Raw genomic sequence first — 23,392 nt, 5'->3', positions numbered from 1 at the left:
CATCACCGACTCAATGGACATGAGTTTGGGTAAACTCCGGGAGTTGGTGATGGACAGGGAGGCCTGGCATGCTGCAGTTCATGGGGTTGCAAAGAGTTGGACACAATTGAGTGACTGAACTTAACTGAACTGACCCTTTATGTAAGATTGTGTAAGTCCAATAGTTTTGGCTCAAGGGCTGTTTTGATATGAATGCTTGACATGTCTTTCTCAGGGTGTGCTGGGCCTTGTCCCCTTGATAGGGGGTGTGCTTGTGGTGTACTGACTGGAGCCTGCACTGGATGTTGGGTGGAGCCTCTTCTTTGCTCTGTGGTTGTCACAGCCTTGTTGGGGACAGAATCTGCTCTTCAGTTGTTGGAATGGAAGTTTCCAGATCCTTTTCTAAACTGTTGTATGAGGTAGGACTGGAGCACTCCTACTGGAACAGGAGCTGCTGTGAACTCCTCCCCAGGTGCTGTCCACCAAGATGTGTGATTGTGTGATGTTGCCCGCCACTTGATGTGTGCACCCACTAAGTTTTCTGATTGTGGCACCTGGAATCATCTCTGTCATGGGAGTACCAATAATTAGCTCAGATGTCCCTTAGGCTTGAATGCATTGTTCTGGTCCCAAAACTCACTGGTCTGAGTCCTTCCAAAGTTATACTCCTGTGCCTGATTTGGGAGTGTGGATAATCAGCTTAAATTTCAGCTCCCCCACCTCCATGTTTGGGTACCCTGGAAGTTTGCAAAACCCTTAGTGGTGGAAACCATGCTTTGTTGTGAGCATGCTGACAAGAAAACTGCTATGGTGCACCTGTGACCCTTGTTTTGTGTGTTGACAATGGGACTCTTACGGTGGACTCCCACATCATTCTGTACACACTCCCAGTCATGACCCAGACTATACTCCAGGCCCTTCAAGCTATCTCTGTATAGCCAAACTGAGTCCTTTCTCCAGACTGTCCACTGAAGCTTTGAGATTCAGAACTTGCCCACTTCACACTCATGAATATTTAGGCATGTGGGAAGCTTGCTGACATGCAAAGGCAGTCTGTGCTGGTCTCTCTGTGCCCTACTGGGGCATAATCCACCTCCCACATTCTCCCCTTGAGTCTCTGATGCTCCCTCTCTGTCCCACCAGACCTCCCAGGTGGTAAAGGAGATTTCTAGAATAAGGGAACCTTTCTTCTTTCACAGCTCCCTGCCTAGGGGCAGAGGTCCCATTCCAGTTCCTCTTTTCCCTTGTCCCTTCCTCCTACTCCACTATCTAGGAATCCTTCTTGCAGATTTAGTTGAATGTGATCTTATGCCTGCTTTCAGTAGATTTTCTGTGAGATGTGTTTTGCATGTAGATGTATTTTTGATGTATTTGTGGGAGGAGGTAAGTTCCAGGTGCCTCTATTCTGTCATCTTCATCCCCTCCCACTCAGTAGCATTTTTAAACTTTATACTTTTACTTCTCCTCTTCTCCAGGTTCTTATTCTTTTTTAGTTATTAATTATAGTTTATGTGCTTTTACATCTCTTTTTATATTATATATCCTATAATGTATTTTATTATAATTGTTTTAGTATATTTGTTTTTCCACTTTTAAACTAGAGTGAATTATGCACCATCATGATGCTATCACAGTATCTAATTCTGACTATACACTGCCATTAACAGTGACATTTATGCTAATTTTCTCATGTTTTAATGATGTTAATTAGCATTATTTTACTTCAACTTCACTCCCTTTAGTATTTCTTGTAAGGCATCTCTAGTGATGATGAACTCCTTTAGCTTTTATTTGTTTTAGAATCATGATCTCTTCTTCATTTATGAAGCACAGCTTTGCTGGGCATAGAATTCTTAGTTGACAGTTTTTTCTTTTGATATTTTGAATATATAATCCTATTGTCTCCTCACCTGAAATATTTCTGTTGAGAAATATGCTCATAGTTTTATGGGAGTTCCCTTGTATATAACCTGATATCTTCTTTTTCTTTCAAAATTCTTTCTTTTTCTTTATTTTAATAATTTAATTGTAATGTGTACTCATGTAGCCCTATTTGGGTTCAACCTATTCAGGATCCTTTGTGTGTTATGCATTTGGAAATCCATTTCTTTCCCAGTCTTGGAAAGTTTTCAGCCATTTTGCTTTAAATGTACTTTCTGTCCCTTCCTTTTCTCCTTTTCAAGTTCCTAAGATATGGATATTAGTGTGTGTGTGTGTGTGTGTGTTCGTCCCATAGTTGTGTAGGCTTTCTTCTTTCTGTTTCATTCTTTTCAAGGTTTTGCTCTTCTGAATGAATAATTTTTAAATATTCTTGCATTCTAGATCACTGATTCTTTATTCTGCTTGTTCAAGCCTACTGTTGAAGCCCTAGGACATCTTTTTTTTAATTTTTATTTCTTCATTGACCTTATTTTCTTCATTCACCATTTTCTAATTTCATTTAGTTATCTGTTTGCTTTTGTAGTTCACTAAAATTCTTTAAGAAGTTTATCCTGAATTATTTCTCTGACATATCTCCTTTCCTTTTGGGTCATTTATTTGCAGCATTTTTAGTTTAATTTTATTGTGTTACATTCACCTGATTTTTCTTACTTTCTTCATTCCTTATTTTGGTATCTGTGCATTTGAGTAATTGGTCTCCTCTTCCAGACTTTACAGGCTTATTTTGGCAGACAGTTCTTCACTAGCCAGTTCAGTTTAGGTTTTTGGACATGTACTTGGGCAGACAGGTTCTATTTTGGGGCAAGAGCCACTGTCCAAGCTCTGAAGTCAAGGATGAGGGGTATTAACTGTCAGATAGGACTGCTGGCATGGTTCCCTGCCCAAATGAGTCAGTAGGATATACTCTGTGGTTGTCTAGATTCACTGATCAGCCTTCTTAAAAGGTAAGGAAAAAGAACTTGACTCAGCAGTAGCTGCGGAATGAATTAGCTTCCCTGCCCTGACAAGGCAGCAGAGTAGGCCCTATGACTTGCATGCCTCATTATTTGTGGACACACGTTAGGCAGACTGTACCCTTAATTCCTTGGCCACATGGGACCACTGGGTTTTGTTCTAGAGATGGGGGAAAACCATGAGCTGTGCTCTCTGTTCAAGTGCCACTGTAAGCAGGATTGTTGGATAGATGGCACAGCTTCCTGTGTGCTCTGGCTAGATTCATTGGTTGGGCTTTCTGAAGGCTATATTTAGCAATGGCAGGGCTATGAGTTTGTTTCCTTGCCCAGGTGGAATTGGAAAATCAGCTTAGCTCTTTGTGGGTTCAACCCAAGCTATCTGTTACTCCAGGTTTCCTGGCCAAACAGTGCCACTGGCTTTTCCCTGTGAACAATCAACTCTGCCTGCTATACTCTCTGTTCAAGTGTTGCTGCACTATGCAGCTACCAGGTATTCTAATGAGGCTTCTGGTTAGGGGTGCTGCTGCTGCTGCTAAGTCACTTCAGTCGTGTCCGACTCTGTGCGACCCCATAGACGGCAGCCTACCAGGCTCCTCTGTCCCTGGGATTCTCCAGGCAAGAGTACTGGAGTGGGTTGCCATTTCCTTCTCCAATTCATGAAAATGAAAAGTGAAAGTGAAGTCGCTCAGTCGTGTCCGACTCCTAGCGACCCCATGGACTGTAGCCCACCAGGCTCCTCCATCCATGGGATTTTCCAGGCAAGAGTACTGGAGTGGGTTGTCATTGCCTTCTTCTCTGGTTAGGGGTAGCCAGGGGCTATACCAGTCATTGCTGCTGCTGCTGCTAAGTCGCTTCAGTCGTGTCCGACTCTGTGTGACCCCATAGACGCCGGCCCACCAGGCTTTCCCGTCCCTGGGATTCTCCAGGCAAGAACACTGGAGTGGGTTGCCATTTCCTTCTCCAATGCATGAAAGTGAAAAGTGAAAGTGAAGTCACTCAGTTGTGTCCGACTCTTCGCGACCCCATGGACTACAGCCTACCAGGCTTCTCCGTCCATGGGATTTTCCAGGCAAGAGTACTGGAGTGGGGTGCCATTGCCTTCTCCATACCAGTCATTAGGCAAGGCTATAAACAGCTATGCTGACTGGGTAGAGGGTCCAGGGATAGCAAGGCTTTTCATTTGAGGACTCAAATCAGGCAGATCTGCACCTCATTGACTTCCCTGGTCATACACTTCCACTGTCCTGGCTCTGCAGATCTACTAGTTGGGACCTACAGTTGCTGTGGATGGGAAGTTGGCTTGCCAAAGTCTAAGCTTTGATTGTTGCAACCCTCACCCCTACCCCACCTTCTCTGTCATGATCAGATTTACAGTGGTCAAATCCCACTCATCCTTTGTGATCCTCATGGGGCAAGACCAGAGTAGGGCTCCCAGAAGTGACCCCCAGTATTGGGGGATCTAGATGTCCACTCTGTACTCTTTTCCCACTTGAGGCACCATAGCCTGGGAAGACCTCTCAGTGTTGTGCTGCATCAGTGTTGGGGAGGGGTTATACATTCATGTATAACTGCTCCTGCTAATCTTCTTTTTTTTTTGTGTGTGTGTGTGTGTGATGAATAGTTTCCATTGTTTTTTTTTTTTTAATTTTATTTTATTTTTAAACTTTACATAACTGTATTAGTTTTGCCAAATATCAAAATGAATCCGCCACAGGTATACATGTGTTGAGATCTGTCTTGATCTCTGGTGCCTGTGTTACTTCAGCCTCACTTCCATGTTCTGGGATTTTCTCAGTGGTGTCTTGTCCATAAATAGTTGCAGTTGTTCTTGTGACAGGGAGTAAAGTTGGGAAAGACCTATGTTGTCATCTTGTTAATATCACTCCTGTTGTAATTTAATTCTGATTAGGGACCTGGAAATAAGCAAGGGTAATGAGACAAAAGTTCCAGGTATTGTCATTAAAAAGTGTCCTTTTTAAAATGTAGGGACTTTTTCATTGTGTATAGGGAAGCTTACTCTACTGGCAAGAGAAGTCCAGTGATATTTGTCCATGACACTCTAGTTACCATTTCAAGTTTCAGATTTTGACTCCTGCATCAAATCTGGGAAGTTTGATAATTAAATTGGTGCTATAACCCTACGGTACTTATAACTAGGCCCTGAGCTTGGTCCTCAAATCAATAACTAGAGGAGATGATGAGTCACTACTGTGCTGCTGTAGAGGCTTTATGATTGCCTATTTACATTCTCAGTTGCTCATTTATAGTTTTTCCTTTCTGTTTCATAATGTGCTTCCTCTAGCACTTCCATAAGAAGCCAGTTGACCCCACAATATTTATTCTAGCTTGTTTTTGTAAGAGTGAAGTGCCTTGATGAGCCTCACATCTTGGCCTCTACTTGCACCTTATCTTATGCCACATTTGGCAATAATTTGAGAAATTATGATGTCATTGCATATCGTGAATTACCATTGTCCTATTTCTACTTGTTAGGGAAGATAAGATATTTGTGCATTTGTTATATTTGTGACAGCCTAATCATAAGAAAGCTTTCTTGAGGATCTATTTTCCGTGGTTTCTCCTGATACTAGTTACTGTGTCTGAGAATATTGGCTGGAAGCACATAGTGTACTTACAACTGAGTAATTTGATTGTGTGGCCACTTTGTGAGCTGGGAAGTGGAGTATCATATGGACTATCCTGAATGAACATGATAGCTGGTCTAAGAAATTAAATTAGGCAAATGGAAGATCATGGTCCATATAGCCAAAAATCTGATGTAAAAATAGCACATTTATGTAGTTATGGCAATTATTTAAGGGTTATCTTAGGCATTCAATTGTTAAATCATGGCAAAACTAGACATAGGTTCATACGCATATATCTCAATAAAATTTTATAAGAAGAACGTCAGGTTCTTAGTTGTCTAAGGAACTGTATTTCCATATTCTTAAGTATTTGATAAAACAATAAAATGATTTTAATTAGAAAAATACTATTTTTACCACCCTTCAGTGAATTGTCTTTTATTTGAATTTTCTTTGTTGTTGATGTAGTTTCCCAAGGAGATGACTTTGGAGGCAGTTTCAGTTATTGTCACCCAGATGCTGGGACTCAGTCTGGGAATATCATATGATGACCCAAAGAAATGTCGATGTTCAGGAGCCATCTGCATAATGAGTACAAAAGCTGTGTAAGTTTTTCCAAAAATAAATTTTATTTGTTGAATTTATCAATAATTTGTTTAAATAATTCAAGTGAAAATTTTTAGTATTTGCTTATCGTGCAAATTAACTATATAAATGGACCAAGTATCACAAAATCAAAATATGAAATTTTAAGCCTAAGAGTAGTTTGGTGGAAGGTTAGTATTAAGAACAAAATAACAAATCCAGTCTGCAAGATACATTACCAAAGGAATTTCCCATAGACTGTGTATTTTATGAAATCAATTAGGATCTATAAAAATATGCTGTAGCTCAAAACAAGTGACCTTTGCTTTTAGATTATATTAATATTCTGGGGAAATTTCAATCTAAATGACATAACATTTGTGTGACTTTGGATAAATTACTAGACCTTGCTTAGATTTATTTTTCTCATCTTTAAAATGGAAATGATTATGCCTATTGTTTTGTTTTCCAGAGTGGTATAAGAATGAAATGAGAAAATAAAACGGGAAAGTGTTTTTTAAATTGTAAATTTTCACAAGTATGTGATGGATTAGTTACAGGGATTTATAAATTTGCCAGTGTTCCTTACATGGTATATCATACAAAGGCTATAGCAGGTGTCATTAGTATTCTAAAATTTTTCATTTGTAAAAAGGGTCTGTGCTAAGTATGACCTATTCATAACTGAAGAACAACCAAAAGTCAAAGGTGAAAACAAGCCATTACTTTTCGAAAACATACTCTTTTTATAGTTCTAAGCACCACATAAAGTTAGTTCTTACATTCTAAAAATGGCTCAAACACATACATATTTTTATATACAGACATATTACATTATAAACTAGTTCTACGTGTGTTATATGTAAAAATAATATTTATATGTATAAAGTATTTAATTTTATTAAATTTCAATGTATAAATTATAATACTGTTTATTGAATCAAATATAAGATTTATATAATATAAACAATATGAGCATTGCCATCTTGGGCCTGTTGTCCATTTGGCCAACTATTTTCAAGTATGCTTATGACAAGATGCTTTGTGTAGCTCACCAGAGTCTGGTATTAATGATAATAAAAATAACAAATATTTACATTGTACTTGCTGTGTGCTGGAGGCTATTTCAAACACTTTACATATGTTGTGTCATTTGGTTTTCACAGCATCTCCTTAGGGCAGGTCCTAATATTCTCACCTTTACGGATGAGAAACAGAATTATAAAAAGGATAACTATCTGTGGTCAGATAGTTGGTTGTGGCAGTCCAGAGTTTTGAACCCAGTCATTCTGGCTTTAGAATATGTGTTAATAAACCTTTGGATTTGTATACTGCTTTATGATATATCAAATGCTTTCATACATATTCTCCATTTTCTTAAGGAAACTTTTTTGATGTGTGTAGGGCAAGTGTTATCTTAATTTTTACGAAATTTAACAATTTTATTTGCATCTATATGTAAGGTATATAAATGAATATATAAGATCCATCTATGAATGTATATAGATGTATCTTTTGCATTTCCACAGTACTTCTCATATATTATTTTATGTAATTTTCAAAGAAACCGTGTAAGTAAAGCAAATATTATTTCCAGTTGTCTTTTTCCATATATTTTTTAAATTTTTTATGCTTTAAGGTTAACAATCATTTAATGTATTAACATTTTCACTTATAAACATACAATTTGCATATACAGGGAAAAACTGGTTCTGAAGACACCACAGAATACTAGAGACAGGCAAGCAATTGGAAGAAAAAAGAAAAGATCAGCCCTAGGGGAAAAAATGGAACCGCATTCTATGCCGGTGTCTGTAAACTTGGGAAGGAGAAAAAGATCGCACAGAATCACAATTAATGTAGAAAACAAACGTGGGTAATTCTGTATCAATGGCAGGAACTTCTCCCATGATCCAAATCTTGCATCCCAGTCAGGCCCATTTCATGAATGTTGATCCGAAACACAGTGGCTCACCTCTCCCTTTTCTTTAAATCTAACCCTGAAGTTAACTCAAGAAATTAAACGAACAGAGCTAAGAAACAAGCAGACTGGCATGTGTTCAGTATCAATGGCCAGTTATTTAAAAGTGCACATGGAAGTAAAATGCTGACCAAGCATTTTCCTTTAATTAAAGTGAACAATTTCCTTCCAACTAACCTAACTTCTTGATTTAGGACTACCTAAGCAAGGCGACCAAAAGATTGGCATCTATGAGAATTGGGGCCAAGGAAATGAAGCATCTCAGCCCGTCTTTATGCTGAGCATGCATTTCCTCTCAGGATCAAGTTACTGGGGACCGTGAACTTCCAGACTCAACTACAGTTGCCCAGCGTGGCTTGCCCAGCTAGGGACAGGGACTGGAGATGGGGGATCACGTGTATGTCAGGACTTCAGTCCACAGCTCCCCCCAGTCTGTCAGGGGAAAGCCAGGGGAGCACAGGGAGACGATCTGCTTCAAGGGCATTTCAGTGACATAACTCAGTATCTGTGGTTCCAGTAATTCCTAGTTCAAAATTAACACTCTAGTGCAACATTAAAAACTGAGTTTAGTATTTTATTTGTAAAGGATACAGCTTGAATAATGCTTACCATCTGAACAAAGCTATTCTTATTACATATGATGTAAAATTAGTAACATTTTTAACTATCAAAACCAGTGTTGTCACACATAACATCTGGCAACTTTCCACCACATGACACATCAAAAGCGATGACAGCCAAGTATACTTCTTTTCAGCTGGAAGCAGACTCTCCAGTGTCAACAGGTACAGTGGAACTGGCTGGGAAACAGACCTGTGGTCACCACAACGCTCATTTGGCATCTAGTTTCCATACAGAGATAGATCTATTTAAGTCTGCCTCAGGTGGAGTGGACTGATAAGTGAAACAAAAAACTGTGTCAGTAACTGGCCACATAAAATATAAACACAGTTTGTGCTACTGCTGCTGCTGCTGCTAAGTCGCGTCAGTCGTGTCCGACTCTGTGCGACCCCATAGACGGCAGCCCACCAGGCTTCCCCGTCCCTGGGATTCTCCAAGCAAGAACACTGGAGTGGGTTGCCATTTCCTTCTCCAATGCGTGAAAGCGAAAAGTGAAAGTGAAGTCACTCAGTCGTGTCCGACTCTAGCGACCCCATGGTCTGCAGCCTACCAGGCTCCTCCGTCCATGGAATTTTCCAGGCAAAAGTACTGGAGTGGGGTGCCATTGCCTTCTAGGAGTGTATTTTATGGAAACATGGCCACATGGAGTATAGGGACAGAGACCTTCATTATGCCTTTGTAAATGTACATTTTTTAAAACATGCAGGACAGAAAGCTGGAATAAGTGAAGTTTTAAAATTTATATAGATAAAGAAATAAGAAATAACAGAAATGTAAGACCCTCAGTTTTTCAGAGCTTCACATATAAGTTGGGGCTCAAAATTAAGTGGTTCACTAAAGTCAGAAATAAAAGCAAGGCTGGTGTCCTAGTCAGTTAGGTAGAGAGGTATCTTGAGCAGGTCATTCATGTCTCTAGGCCGAAATTCCCATCTATAACCTGAGTTTCCCCCACCATGCAACACAGCTCAGGGACTGCAACAGTGCCCAGTCCTACACAGGACAGGAGATTAGCTCATCAACAGCCTTCAGAAGGACATAAAACACGTCCTCAGTGCAGCCCAACCCCCTGAAAGAGGAACACTGCAACTATGGCTCTAATTTCACTTTCCTCGCCATTCTCTTAATATTACTTTATCAACAAGTAGAAAAATAAGCTATAAGTAGGCTGAAGTGGCAATAAAGAATGCTCAAAGCAAACACTAAAAGCATGATGCCTCTGAATAAAATAAATCTACCTCCACACACTTTTTTGGAGTTGTTGTGCCTTCTTCAAGTTTTAAATGATAAAGCCCTAAAATGTTGACACTCAAGTCTACTCCTTTTTTGGGATGCTTTCCAAGTATTGCAACCAAAAGCAAACAAATAAGAGTAAAATGAAAAAGCACCGTTTTCAAGGGGGGAACTGCCATCCCACCCATCATCCTGAGCAGTTTGCTTTGCTGGAGCCCCAGAGGCTGTGGGATATCACACTGCTGCCTAAGGAAGGTTCCAGCCTATAACTCCTGAAGTAACATGCAGCCAGTTCTGGTCTGAGGTTTCAAAGTCTGACATTAAACCAAAAAACTGCAGTTTTTCTTGCCACAGTCATTCACTCAGTCCTACATCACCATGTTACCAGCAACACACTAAAATAAATTATCCCTTAAGAACTAAGGCCTAACTCTAAAAAGAAAATGGCCTTTCAAAACAAGTGTGTTCAAATAAAGTATTGAGAGAGTTTTATAAGGAAACTCCTCGAATGAGCCTGTGGCCTCATATAGTCCACATTTTAGCTAAACAGCAGTCGAAATCTTTCTCTGTGGTACTTCTATATACTTATAAGTATTTTGTCACTACTTTCAAAAGAACTATTAAACCTATTATTAAAAGCATTTATAACAAACAGAAATGCCCTGCAGGTTATATTATTGCACACAGGGATATCAGAAGCTATGCACGTCTAGGTTCCAAGGACTCTACAAGACCCAGAACAGAGACCCTAAGGCCATGACTGTGGCTGCTCCAGCCAGCATGCCCAGCGCCAGGTCACTGTCGTTGTTTTGATACCACTCACGAATGATTCCTTGGTTGGCAGGCTGCTGTCCATAAAGTCCTGCATATGGGTACTGATAGGGTACAGCGTAAGCCTGTCCATTTGCAGCATAGAGAAGTTGAGTTCCTTGTGGGTATGCGCCACTGTGTGGACCATAGCCACATGCCTGCTCAAGGGGTGGTGCAGCATAGTCTGTGTAAGAAGGTGGGGAGGGAGCCACAGCTGTCTTCCTCATACATGACTTCTGAGCCAACATAAACCAATATAATCCTGGAGTGTAAACTTCCAGTCCAAACAATCATCTGTGCTTTCTGCACAAAGACTGATGGTTTTCCCATCTCGGCAAACAATCTGCAGCATACAGTCTTTTGGCTTCCCATCTGGTGGCTGAATATCCCGACATTCATATCCCACGCACATGTTGATGCAGTCCACTGGCATGTGGACCTTGTCTTCTACGCTCTGCCGAGTTTGGTCATCATAATAGATCAGGTGACCATCTGACCACAGGTCAAACCAGTTCTTCCAGGCTTCAAAATGGTACTCGGTCACAGCAACCACCCACTCTTCACAAATGCCATTTTCTCACCTGCAAAGCCTCCAGCCACCACCGTGCACGGCAACAGGTCCGTAGCAAAAGGAACTGCCGGGTTACTTGGCTCTGGCTGCCTCATGCTAGTGTCCTGGCCGCCGTCCGCTGTCCTCCATGTGTTTTTTAAAAATGCCTTCGAGTACATAGAGCCTAACTGACTCTACATCAGATACACAGGTTATAAGTGGACAACTGTGGCTGATGTCAGTAATCTCATCAATGATTTATTGGTCACTTACTATAAGCCAGAGAGTTTAATTAGGCACTTATTAACATTTAATCCTCATAACAAGCCTGTGAAGTGGATGGATATTACCCCTATTTGGAGATAAGAAAACAGAGAGAGAGTTTAATCACTTTGCTTAAAATCTCATTACGTCTCAAGATTGGTACTAGTCAACAAGTTTATCTAACTCAAATCTTTGTTATTTTCTCTACTTCATGTTGATCTCATATAGAAGACAGTTAATATATTGGAATTCATTTAAACCAAGTAGCAAAAGAACATTAAAATATATTTGTACAAACTTCATTATTTCAGTGATCTTCCTAATACATTATTTTGATGACTTAATCTATATTTGCTTTTTAAAAGTAGGTAACTTTTAACATAGTCTGTACAACAGATGAATTCAGAAGTGAAGGGAGTAAGGACTCCCAGCAGCACAGTCCTCCCTGGTCACCAGCGCTACATGCTCTAGTGCTTCTCCCTGAGAGGGCTATGAGTGTCCTATTGCTGTGGACTAACTACTGTGGGTTGTCCGGTAGACTTGGCTGGATTGGCCCCTCTTCAATTGATTGCTAATCTCTGCCTCGTTCAGATGCCACCAGCCACTGGTGGGTGGAGCTGTGTCACAAGGAGGCTGGCTGTGGAACCTCATTGCTCAGTGGTTGCTGGAACTGGGATTGAGATGGGTGGCTGTGGGGCCAGGGGTCCTGCATGGACCTAGTATCTGTCTGCTGGTGGGTGGGACCAGTTCCTGAAATGGCTTACTGCACAGTCCAGTGTGTCCCAAAGCTGTTGACAGCCTGCTAGTGAGCAGGGCTGAATCCCAGGTTGGCCAAATAAGGGGCCCAGGGTGTCTCAAAAATACTGTTAATCTGTTCATGTGTAGGTCTGGAGCTCAGAGACTCCTGGGGCTGTTGCTTGCCTGCTGGTGGATCAGCTGGGTCCTGAAATGGCAGGCTCTGGGGCTCTGCTGGTACTGAGGTTGATGTTTGCCCACTGGTTGGTGGGGTCAGAGTTCAAGAGATACCAAGGTTAGTGATATGTCCTTGTTGGGGAGGCTGGTGGTGAGGGCAGAGCTGACTGGTGGGGGAGGCTGCTCTTGAGGAAGCTAGAGCTGAACTTACTGGTGGGTCACCCATCCAGGAGTATGAGTCTTGGCTTTACCATGTCTCCACCCCTCCCACTCATTTACTTATGGTTCCTTCTTCATATCTTTAGTTGTAAAAGATCTTTTCTGCTATTCTTCTAATCTTTCTCATCAGTAATTGCTCTGTAAATTGTAGATTTGATGTGCGCATGGGAGGAAGTTAGCTTAAGAGCCTTTCTATTCGTTGGAAGTCATTTGGTCATTTGGAAGCCATCTTGTCATTCTCCAGAATTACTCGGTTCTTTTCTTTCTTTCTATTTTTTTAGTATTTATTATTTTTGGCTGCCCTGGGTCTTTGTTGCCATGTGTGGGCTTTCTCTAGTTGTGGACAGCGGAGGCTACTCTCTAGTTGTGGTGCACGGGCTTCACATTGTGGTGGCTTCTCTTGTTGTGGAGCATGGGCTCTTGGGTATTTGGTCTTCAGTAGTTGCTGCATGGGAGAAGGCAGTGGCACCCCACTCCAGTACTCTTGCCTGGAAAATCCCATGGACGGAGGAGCCTGGTGGGCTGCAGTCCATGGGGTCGCTAAGAGTCGGGCACAACTGAGCAACTTCACTTTCACTTTTCACTTTCATGCATTGGAGAAGGAAATGGCAACCCACTCCAGTGTTCTTGCCTGGAGAATCCCAGGGACGGGGAGCCTGGTGGGCTGCCGTCTATCGGGTCGCACACAGTTGGACACAACTGAAGCGACTTAGCAGCAGCAGCAGCAGCAGTTGCTGTATGTAGCCTCAGCAGTTGTGTCTCAAGGGCTCCCAAGTGCAGACTCAGAAGCTATGGTGGCAGGGCTTAGTTGCCCCAAGGCATGTGGGATCTTTCTGGACCAGTGATTGGACCCATGTCTCCTGCACTGGCAGGCAGATTCTTAACCAGTGGACCAACAGGGAAACCCTAGTGTATTCTTAATATATATATATATAGTGGAAATATTCAACAGGAGTTCTCTTAACCAATTTTAAAGTTATTACTTAGATGTGGTTACTATGTTGAACAGCAGATCACTAAAATTTATCCATCTTGTATAACTGAAACTTTATACCCATTTCCCCCTCCTCCTAGCCTCTTGGCAACTCTACATCTGTGGGTGTGAATCTTCTAAATATCTCATATAAATGAAATCATGAAGTATTTCATACTCTGTGACTAGCTTATTTCACTTAGCATAATGTCCTTGAGATTTCGTACTGTTGTTGCATATGGCAGAACTTGCTTCTTTTTTTAAAGATTGAATAATATTCCATTGTAAGTTATATTCCATTGCAAGTACGTACCACATTTTGCTAATCCATTCATCTTTCAATGACATTTAGGTTGCTGCCATATCTTTACTATTGTAAATATTGCTGCAATAAACATAGGAGTACAGATATCACTTACATATTCTAATTTCAATAGTTTTGGATATATACCTAGAAGCAGGATTGCTGGATCATATGGTATTCTATTTTTAATTTTTTGAGAAACCTCTTTACTGTCTTCAGCAGAGACTGGATTTACATTTCCACGAACAATGTACTACGTTTCCAGTTTCTCCATGTCCTTGCCAACAATGTTCATCTATTTTTAAAGGAATCAAGAGGGAGGGCACATACATATAATTATAGATGATTCGTGTTGTTGTATGGCAGAAACCAACACAACGTTGTAAAGAAATTTTCCTCCAGTTAAAGAAATAAGTTAAAAAAAGAATCATAGCTATCTTAACAGGTATGAGGTGATAGCTCATTGTTTTTTCTTTTGATTTGGACTTCCTTGATGATTAGTGATGTTGATGACCTTTTCAAGTACCCGTTGTTCGTTTATATGTGTCTTCTTTGCAGAAATGTGTATCCAAATCCTATGCCCATTTTCTAATTGGGCTGTTTAGTTTTTCCTGTTGAACTTGATTTTGTTTTAAGAGAATATGTGTTCAGTGAATGAAATCACATGTCCTCCTGAGGAATGACTGGCCTCTAAGCATTTGTTATGAACATTTATCATTACCTCTTGAATTTAGCATTTTGAAATTGATTTGTATAATATAGAATTGTGTTTTCAGAAGAATAATGCCAATAACATTATATGGATCCATTTTTAGGCAATCCAGTGGTATGAAGACTTTTAGCGATTGCAGTTTGAGAGACTTTGAACATTTCATTTCAAACGTGGGGGCCCAGTGTCTTCAGAATAAGCCACAAATGCAGGCTAATCCGGCAGCAATCTGTGGCAATGGCAGAGTGGAGGGAAATGAGGCCTGTGACTGTGGTTCTGAGGAAGTAAGTCTAATAATTTGAAAATTGATATATTTATTGTTTCTGTTCATCCTTTGTAATAAATGCTATATATCTCAAATATGACTGGGTGCCATGCAAAATATTGGCAATAATGAAATAAAGTTAAAATGCATACAAGAATATGCTATCTAGATTTAATAGGTTGAAGAGTTTTGGACAAATGTTAAGACTATTCCCCTAAAATTATTGCTGATAGGAAAAGGAAGTCTAGAATGAGCTTTTGGTTCCAGACTAAATATGTACAGTATTTTCAAATCTGTGCTTAACCTCTGGACATTTGATAAGTGTCTTACTGAAGATTAGTATGGGAGTAGACCATAAAGTATCCTTTAGGGTATTGCCTCACAATGGAGGGAAAACTATTAATGTTACAATCTGAACAGTGGGTGATTCTGATTCCCCCATATCACCCTTTTCCCTCTTCCCATTGATAACCACTAGTTTGGCCTTTATCTCTGAGGGTCTATTTCTGTTTTGTAATATTCATGCATTTTTAAATTTATATTCCACATGTAAGTGATAACATAGAGTGTTTTTCTTTGTCTTTGTTTGACTTACTTCACTAAACATAATACTCTCTGGTTCCATTCATGTAGTTTCATAATACTCTCTGGTTCCATTCATGTAGTTTAAATGGCAAAATTTCATTCTTTTTTAATGCCTGAATAATATATATATGTATATATATATATATATATATATACACACACACACGTGTGTGTGTGTATACATATAGTGTATATACATATATGTATATGTATGTGTATGTGTATATATATATACACATACATATATATATGCACACACACACCACATCTTTATGCATTCGCCTGTTGACAGACACTTATGTTGCTTCTGTGTCTTGGCAATTATAAATAATGCTTCTATGAACATTGGGGTGTATGTATAATTTTAAATTAGTGTTGTTTTCTTTGGATATATATTCAGGAATGGAATTGCTGGATCATAGGCTATGGTTTTTCCAGTGGGCATGTATGGATGTGAGAGTTGGACTGTGAAGAAAGCTGAGAGCCAAAGAATTGATGCTTTTGAACTGTGGTGTTGGAAAAGAGTCTTGAGAGTCCCTTGGACTGCAAGGAGATCCAACCAGTCCATCCTAAAGGAGATCAGTCCTGGGTGTTCATTGGAAGGATTGATGCTGAAGCTGAAACTCCAATACTTTGGCTACCTCATGCGAAGAGTTGACTCATTGGAAAAGACCCTGATGCTGGGAGAGATTGGGGGCAGGAGGAGAAGAGGACGACAGAGGATGAGATGGTTGGATGGCATCACCGACTCAATGGACATGAGTTTGAGTGAACTCCGGGAGTTGGTGATAGACAGGGAGGCCTGGCGTGCTGTGATTCATGGGGTCGCAAAGAGTCGGACACGACTGAGTGACTGAACTGCCTGACAGACTGATGGTAGTTTAATTTTGTTTTTCTGAGGAATCTCCATACTGTTTTCTGTAGTGGAAAACATAGTGTACAGTGGTTCTTTTCTCCAAATGCTCACCAGCAGTTGTTAATTGTGGTCTTTTTGATGATAGTAATTCTGACACATGTGAGATGATCTCTCAATCATGGTTTTGATTTGCATTTCCCTAATGTTTAGTGATGTTGCCATCTTTTTATGCACCTATTGGCATGTCTTTAGAAAAATGTGTATAAGTCTCCTGCTTATTTTTAAATCAGGTTGGTTTTTTTTGATACTAGGGTTTCCCTTATAGCTCAGTTGGTAAAGAATCTGCCTGCAATGCAGAAGACCCTGGTTCAATTCATGAGTTGGGAAGATCCGCTGGAGAAGGGATAGGCTACCCACTCCAGTATTCTTGGGTTTCCCTGATGGTTCAGCTGGTAAAGAATCTGCCTGCAATGTGGGAGACCTTGGTTTGATCCCTGGGTTGGGAAGATCCCCTGGAGACGGGAAAGGCTGCCCACTCCAGTATTCTGGCCTGGAGAATTCCATGGACTGTAGAGTCCATGGGGTTGCAAAAAGTCGGACATAACTTTCATTTTCACTTTTTTGATACTGAGGTTGGTTTTTTGATACTGAGTTGTATGAGCTGTTTATGTAGTTTCAATATTAACCCCTTATCAACCATATTATTTGCAAACATTTTCTCACATTCAGTAGGTTGTTTTTTTTCTTTAACCAATAGTTTCCTGTGCTTTTAAGTTTAATTAGAGCTCATTTGTTTATTTTTGTTTTCTTTGCCTTAAGAGACAGATCCAAAAGGTTGTTGCAGTTAATGTCAGAGTATTCTGCCTAAGTTTTCTTCTTGGAGTTTTATGGTTTCTGGTCTTACATTTATGTTTTTAATCTATTTTGAGTTTATTTAATGTATTGTGTGAAAAAATGTTTCCGTTTTATTCCTTAAATGTAGCTGTCCAGGTTTCCCAGCACTGCTTACTAAAGAGATTGTCTTTTCTCTGTCGTATATTCTTGCCTCCTTTGTTGAAAATTAATTGATCATAAGTGCATGGGTTTATTTTTAGGCTCTCTGTTCTGTTCCATTGATTTGTATATCTGTTTTTGTGCCAGTATCATATTTTTTGTTGTTGTCTCTTTGTACTATAGTTTGAAACCAAGGAGTATGATATTTCCAGCTCTGTTCTTCTTTCTTCAGATTGCTTTGGCTGTTTGGAGTCTTATGTTTCCATACAAATTTTAGAATTATTTGTTTTAGTTCTGTGAAAAATGCCATTAATAGTTTGATAGAATTGCATTGAATCTGTAGATTGCTTTGAGTACTATGGCCTTTTTAGCAATATTAATTCTGCCAGTCCATGAGCACTGTATAACTTTCCATTTGCTTTTATCATCTTCAGTTTCTTTCATCTGTGTCTTATAGTTTTCCAAGTATGGGTGTTTTACCTCCTTAGATTTGTTCTTAGATATTTTATTCTTTTTGATGTGATTCTAAATGGGATTGTTTTTATATTTTTTTGTTAATTCATTATTAGTGTACAGAAATGCAACAGACTCCTATTGCTTTAGTATCCTGCATTTAACAAAATGGCAATAAGTACATATCTATCAATAATTACTGTAAATGTAATTGTACTAAATGCTGCAATCAAAAGAAACAGAATGACTGAATGGATAAAAAATAGGACCTGTATATGTAAGTATACTGCTTCCAAGAGACTCACTTCAGATCTGCCCATGGTCAGTTGCAAAGACACACACAGACTGAAAGTGAGGGAATCAGAAAAGGTATTCCATGCAAATGGAAATCAAAAGAAAGCTGAGGTGGCAATACTTAATTATATAAGATAAAACAGACTTCAAAACAAAGACTGTTAGACAAAGGATGTTATATAATGATTAAGGGATCAATCCAAGAAGATGTAACGTTTGTAAATGTATATGCATCCAACATAGGACAAGTGGTTCAGTGGTAAAGAATCTGCCTGCCAATGCAAGAGATACAGGTCACAAAAGAATCGGCCATGGCTTGGCTACTAAACAAGAATGAGTAACATAGGTGCACCTAGTTACATAAAGCAAATATCAGATGTAAGAGGAGACATTGACAGTAAACACAATATTAGTAAGGGACTTTAACACCTCACTTACATCTTTAGATCATTCAGACATAAAATCATTAAGGAAATACTGGTCTTAAGTGACGCATCAGACCAGATGGAATTTATAGATATAAATGCAGAATATTCCACATCAAAACAACAGAATACACTGTTTCAGCTGCCTTGTAACATTCTCCAGGGTAGGCCACAAAACAAGTCTCAGTAAATTTAAGAAAATTGAAATCATATCCAGCATCTTTTCTGACTAGAATGCTATGAGACTAGAAATAAACTACAAGAAAAAAGTACAAAAAATAGAAACATGTTGAGGCTAAACAATATACTGCTAAACAACTAATGGATCATGGAAGAAATCAAATAGAAAATTTAAAAATACCTGTAGACAAATAAAAACAAAACACAATAATCCAAAATCCATGGGGCAAAGAAAAAGCATTTCTGAGGGAATTTTTTAATGATACAAACTTACCTTATGAAATAAGAAAAATATCAAGCAACCTGTTTTTACACCTAAAGGAACTAAAAACAGAAGAAATAAAACCCAAAGTTAGTAGAAGAAGAGAAATAATAAAGATCAGAGTATAAGTAATTGAAATAGAGGCTAAAAAATTGAAAAGATTAATGAAACTAAGAGGTGATTCTTTGAGAAGGATGAAGGAAACTGATAAACCATTATCTAGACTCATCAAGAAAAAGAGAGAGCCCAAATCAATAAAATCAGAAATGTAAAAGGAGAAGCTACAGCCAACACCACATAAATTCAAAGGATCATAAGAGATTATTTCAGATAATTATATGCCAGTAAAATGGGCAAAATGGAAGAAATGTACAAATTCTTGGAAATGTGTACTCTCCTAATACTGAATCAGGGAGAAATAGAAAAGATGAACAAATTGCCAGTAATGACTTGAATCAGTAATAATAGTAATAAAATTAACAACAAAAAATCCAGGATCAATGGCTTCCTTCACAGGTGAATTCACCAAACATTTAGAGAACAGTGAACACCTGTTCCTATGATAATAAACAACTGTATGTATGTGTCTTTCCCTTAATACTTTTCTGTGTATTTGTGTGTCCTTATGCCAGTTCCACAGTCTTAACTAACGTACTTTTACAGTAAGTCTTAAAAACATTTTGTGTAAATCAATAAACTTTGGTCTTCTTTTTCAAGATACTTTTACTCTTCTAGGACCAGTTTGTTTCCATGTAAGTTGAAGAATTGGCATATAATTGTAGGGACTTTGATTTGAACTGTGTTGTATTCATATATCAATTTGAGGGGAATTACCTTCTTACCAATATTAGTTATGCCAATCTGTGCACCTTGTGTATCTCTTAACTTATTCAGATCTTCTTTACTTATTTCTTCTATAGATTGCTTATTTTGATAGTTTAAAAATTTTACTTAGCAATTATATCACTAGTATAAAAATTGCAGTGGACTTTTCTGAATTATAGTTTTTATTAGAAGTTCTGAGAGTGGCTTTCTTTCCTTTGTTCTTACTTTTAGGGAGAACGTTTTCTAACTTTTAACATTAAATATGATATTAGATATAAGCTTTTTTTTAAATAGATGTGCTTTACCATATTGAGGAAATTTCTTTCTGAGCGTTTTTTTTTTAATTGAATAAATTTGAAGTAAAATATTATAAGTTTAGGTTGTATAGTGTGTTACTGTGATATATTTATATATGTTTATGTATTGTTATCTGATTGCTGATATGGTGATGTTTACTACATTACATAATTATGGGGATTCCCAGCTGGGGTTTGCCTGCCAATGCAAGAGACAAAAGAGATGCAAGTTCAATCCCTGGGTCAGGAAGATCCCTTGGAGAAGAAACGGCCATCCACTCCAGTATCCTTGCCTGGAGAATCCCATGGACAGAGGAGCCTTGCAGGCTACAGTTCATGGGGTCTCAAAGAGTTGGATGTGACTGAGCATGTACACACACACACACACACACACACACACACACTCGCATAAGTATAGTACATTTGTTGTTGTTCAATTGCTCAGTCATGTCCGACTATTTGTGACCCCATAGACTGAAGCACGCCAGGCTTCCCTGTTCATCACCATCTCCCGGAGATTGCTTGAACTCATATCCATCGAGTTGGTGATGCCATCCAACCATCTCATCCTCTGTCGTCCCCTTCTCCTCCTGCCTTCAGTCTTTCCCAGCATCAGGGTCTTTTCTAATGAGTCAGCTCTTCAAATCAGGTGGCCAAAGTACAAGAGCTTCAGCTTCAGCATCAGTCCTTCCAACGAATATTCAGGACGGTTTCCATTAGGATTGACTGGTTTGATCTCTTTGCAGTCCAGGGCGCTCTCAAGAGTCTTCTCCAACACCACGGTTCAAAAGCATAAGTTCTCTGGTGTTCAGCTTTCTTTATGGTCCAGTTCTCACACCCATACTTGACTACTGGAAAAACCATAGCTTTGACTATATGGACCTTTATCAGCAAAGTAATGTCTTTGCTTTTCAACATGTATCTAGGTTGGTCATAGCTTTTCTTCCAAAGAGCAAGCGTTTTTTAATTTCATGGCTGCAGTCACCATCTGCGGTGATTTTGGAGCCCAAGATAATAAAGTCTGTCACTGTTTCCATTGTTTCCCCATCTATTTGCCATGAAGTAATGGGATCAGATGCCATGATCTTAGTTTTTTGAATGTTGAGTTTTAAGCCAGCTTTTTCACTTTCCTCTTTCACCTTCATCAAGGGGCACTTTTAGTTTCTCTTTGCTTTCTGCCGTAAGGGTGGTGTCATCTGCATATCTGAGGTTTTTGATATTTGTCCTGGCAATCTTGATTCCAGCTTGTGCTTCATCCAGCCTGGCATTTCGCATAATGTACTCTGCGTGTAAGTTAAATAAGCAAGGTGACAATATACAACCTTGATGTACTCCTTTCCCAATTTGGAACCAGTCTGTTGTTCCATGTCCAGTTCTAACTGTTGCTTCTTGATCTGCATACAGGTTTCTCAGGAGGCAGGTAAGGTGGTCTGGTATTCCCATCTCTTGAAGAGTTTTCCAATTTGTTGTGATCCACACAGTTAAAGTGTAGTCAGTGAAGCTGAAGCATCTTTAGTGCTGTCAGTGAAGCAGAAGTAGATGTTTTTCTGGAACTCTCTTGCTTTTTCTATGATCCAACAGATGTTGGCAATTTGATCTCTGGTTCCGCTGCCTTTTCTAAATCCAGCTTGAACATCTGAAAGTTCTCGGTGCATGTACTGTTGAAGCGTATCCTGGAGAATTTTGAGTATTACTTTGCTAGCGTGTGAGATGAGTGCAATTGTGTGGTAGTTTGAACATTCTTTGGCATTGCCTTTCTTGTGTGCTTAGTCACTCAATGGTGTCCAGCTCTGCGACCCCATAGTCTGTAGCCCGCCAGGCTCCTCTGTGCATGGGATTTTCCAGGTGAGAATACTGGAGTGGGTTGCCATTCCCTTCTCCATGCCTTTCTTTGGGATTGGATATAAAACTGACCTTTCTAGTCCTGTGGCCATGGCTGCTTTCCAAATTTGCTGGCATATTGAGTGCAGCACTTTCACACCATCATCTTTTAGGATTTGAAAAAACTCAGCTGAAATTCCATCACCTGCACTAGCTTTGTTCGTAATGACTCTTCCTAAGGCCCACTCATTTTCACACTCCAGGATGTCTGGCTCTACGTGAGTGATTACACCATCGTGGTTATCTGGCTCACTAAGATATTTTTTTGTGTAGTTCTTCCATGTATTGTTGCCACCTCTTCTTAATATCTTCTGCTTCTGTTAGGTTGATACCATTTCTGTCTCTTATTGCACCCATCTTTGCTTGAAATGTTCCCTTGGTATCTCTAATTTTCTTGAAGAGATCGCTAGTCTTTCCCATTATATTTTTTCTCTGTTTCTTTGCATTAATCACTTAGGAAGGCTTTCTTATTTCTCCTTGCTAATCTCTGGAACTCTGCATCCAGATGGATATATCTTTCCTTTTCTCCTTTGCGTTTCACTATAATAAAGTCGGAGAAGGCAATGGCACCCCACTCCAGTACTCTTGCCTGGAAAATTCCATGGATGGAGGAGCCTGGTGGGCTGCAGTCCATGGGGTCACTAAGAGTTGGACACGACTGAACAACTTCACTTTCACTTTTCACTTTCCTGCATTGGAGAAGGAAATGGCAACCTACTCCACTATTCTTGCCTGGAGAATCCCAGGGACGGCGGAGCCTGGTGGGCTGCTGTCTATGGGGTCGCACAGAGTCGGACACGAGTGAAGTGGCTTAGCCGTATAGTAAAGTAGTATTGCCTATATTCATTATATTGTGCAGTAGATTTCTATGGCTTATTTATTATCTGTTACAAGTTTGTACCTTAAATACCATCACTCTTATTCCTTTGTTTCCACAACCTCTGGTAATGAGGATTTTACTCTGTTTTTTTCACAGATTTAAAGTTTTTAGATTCCACATACGTGTGATATCACACAATTCTTCTTTTCTCTGTTTGACTTATCTCATTAGCATAATGTGCTCAAGGTTTGTACATGTTGTTGAAAATGGGAGGATCGCTTCCGTTTTCTTGGCTGAAAAACATTCCATTGTGTGTGTGTAGCACATCTTTTTTATCTATTAATCCATTGATGGATGTTTTGGGTGTTTCTATATCTTTGGTATTGTAAATAATATTGTGATAAATACAGAGTGCATATATCTCTTTGAAATTAAGCTTTCATTTTCTTTGGGTATATACTCAGAAGTGGAATTGCTGGACCATATGTTAGGTCTATTTTTAATTTTTTGAGCAACCTCCATATTATTTTGCACAGTGGACCAATTGGTTGGACCAATTTACATTTCCACCAACAATATATAAAGCTTCCCTTTTCACCACATCCTTTACAGTATGTGTTGTCTCTTGTATTCTTACT

At 39.4% G+C, this 23,392-nt stretch overlaps 1 protein-coding gene and 1 pseudogene across 1 annotated transcript in view; one reads left to right on the top strand and one right to left on the bottom strand.

Annotated features, from left to right (window-relative positions):
- ADAM32 (ADAM metallopeptidase domain 32) overlaps positions 1-23,392 on the top strand; it is a 177,634-nt gene that overhangs the window by 74,827 nt on the left and 79,415 nt on the right. Inside the window, exons 11-12 of the mRNA XM_055567028.1 lie at positions 5,930-6,066; positions 14,726-14,903. Of these exons, the coding sequence (XP_055423003.1) occupies positions 5,930-6,066; positions 14,726-14,903 (315 nt within the window). The remainder of the gene's footprint in view (positions 1-5,929; positions 6,067-14,725; positions 14,904-23,392) is intronic.
- On the bottom strand, positions 10,627-11,261 carry LOC129642991 (pleckstrin homology domain-containing family B member 2-like; annotated as a pseudogene).

The sequence above is a fragment of the Bubalus kerabau genome, chromosome 2 (assembly GCF_029407905.1).
Source record: "Bubalus kerabau isolate K-KA32 ecotype Philippines breed swamp buffalo chromosome 2, PCC_UOA_SB_1v2, whole genome shotgun sequence".
In the NCBI taxonomy this organism is placed as follows: domain Eukaryota; kingdom Metazoa; phylum Chordata; class Mammalia; order Artiodactyla; family Bovidae; genus Bubalus; species Bubalus kerabau.
This window is presented reverse-complemented; position numbering and strand designations above follow the sequence as displayed.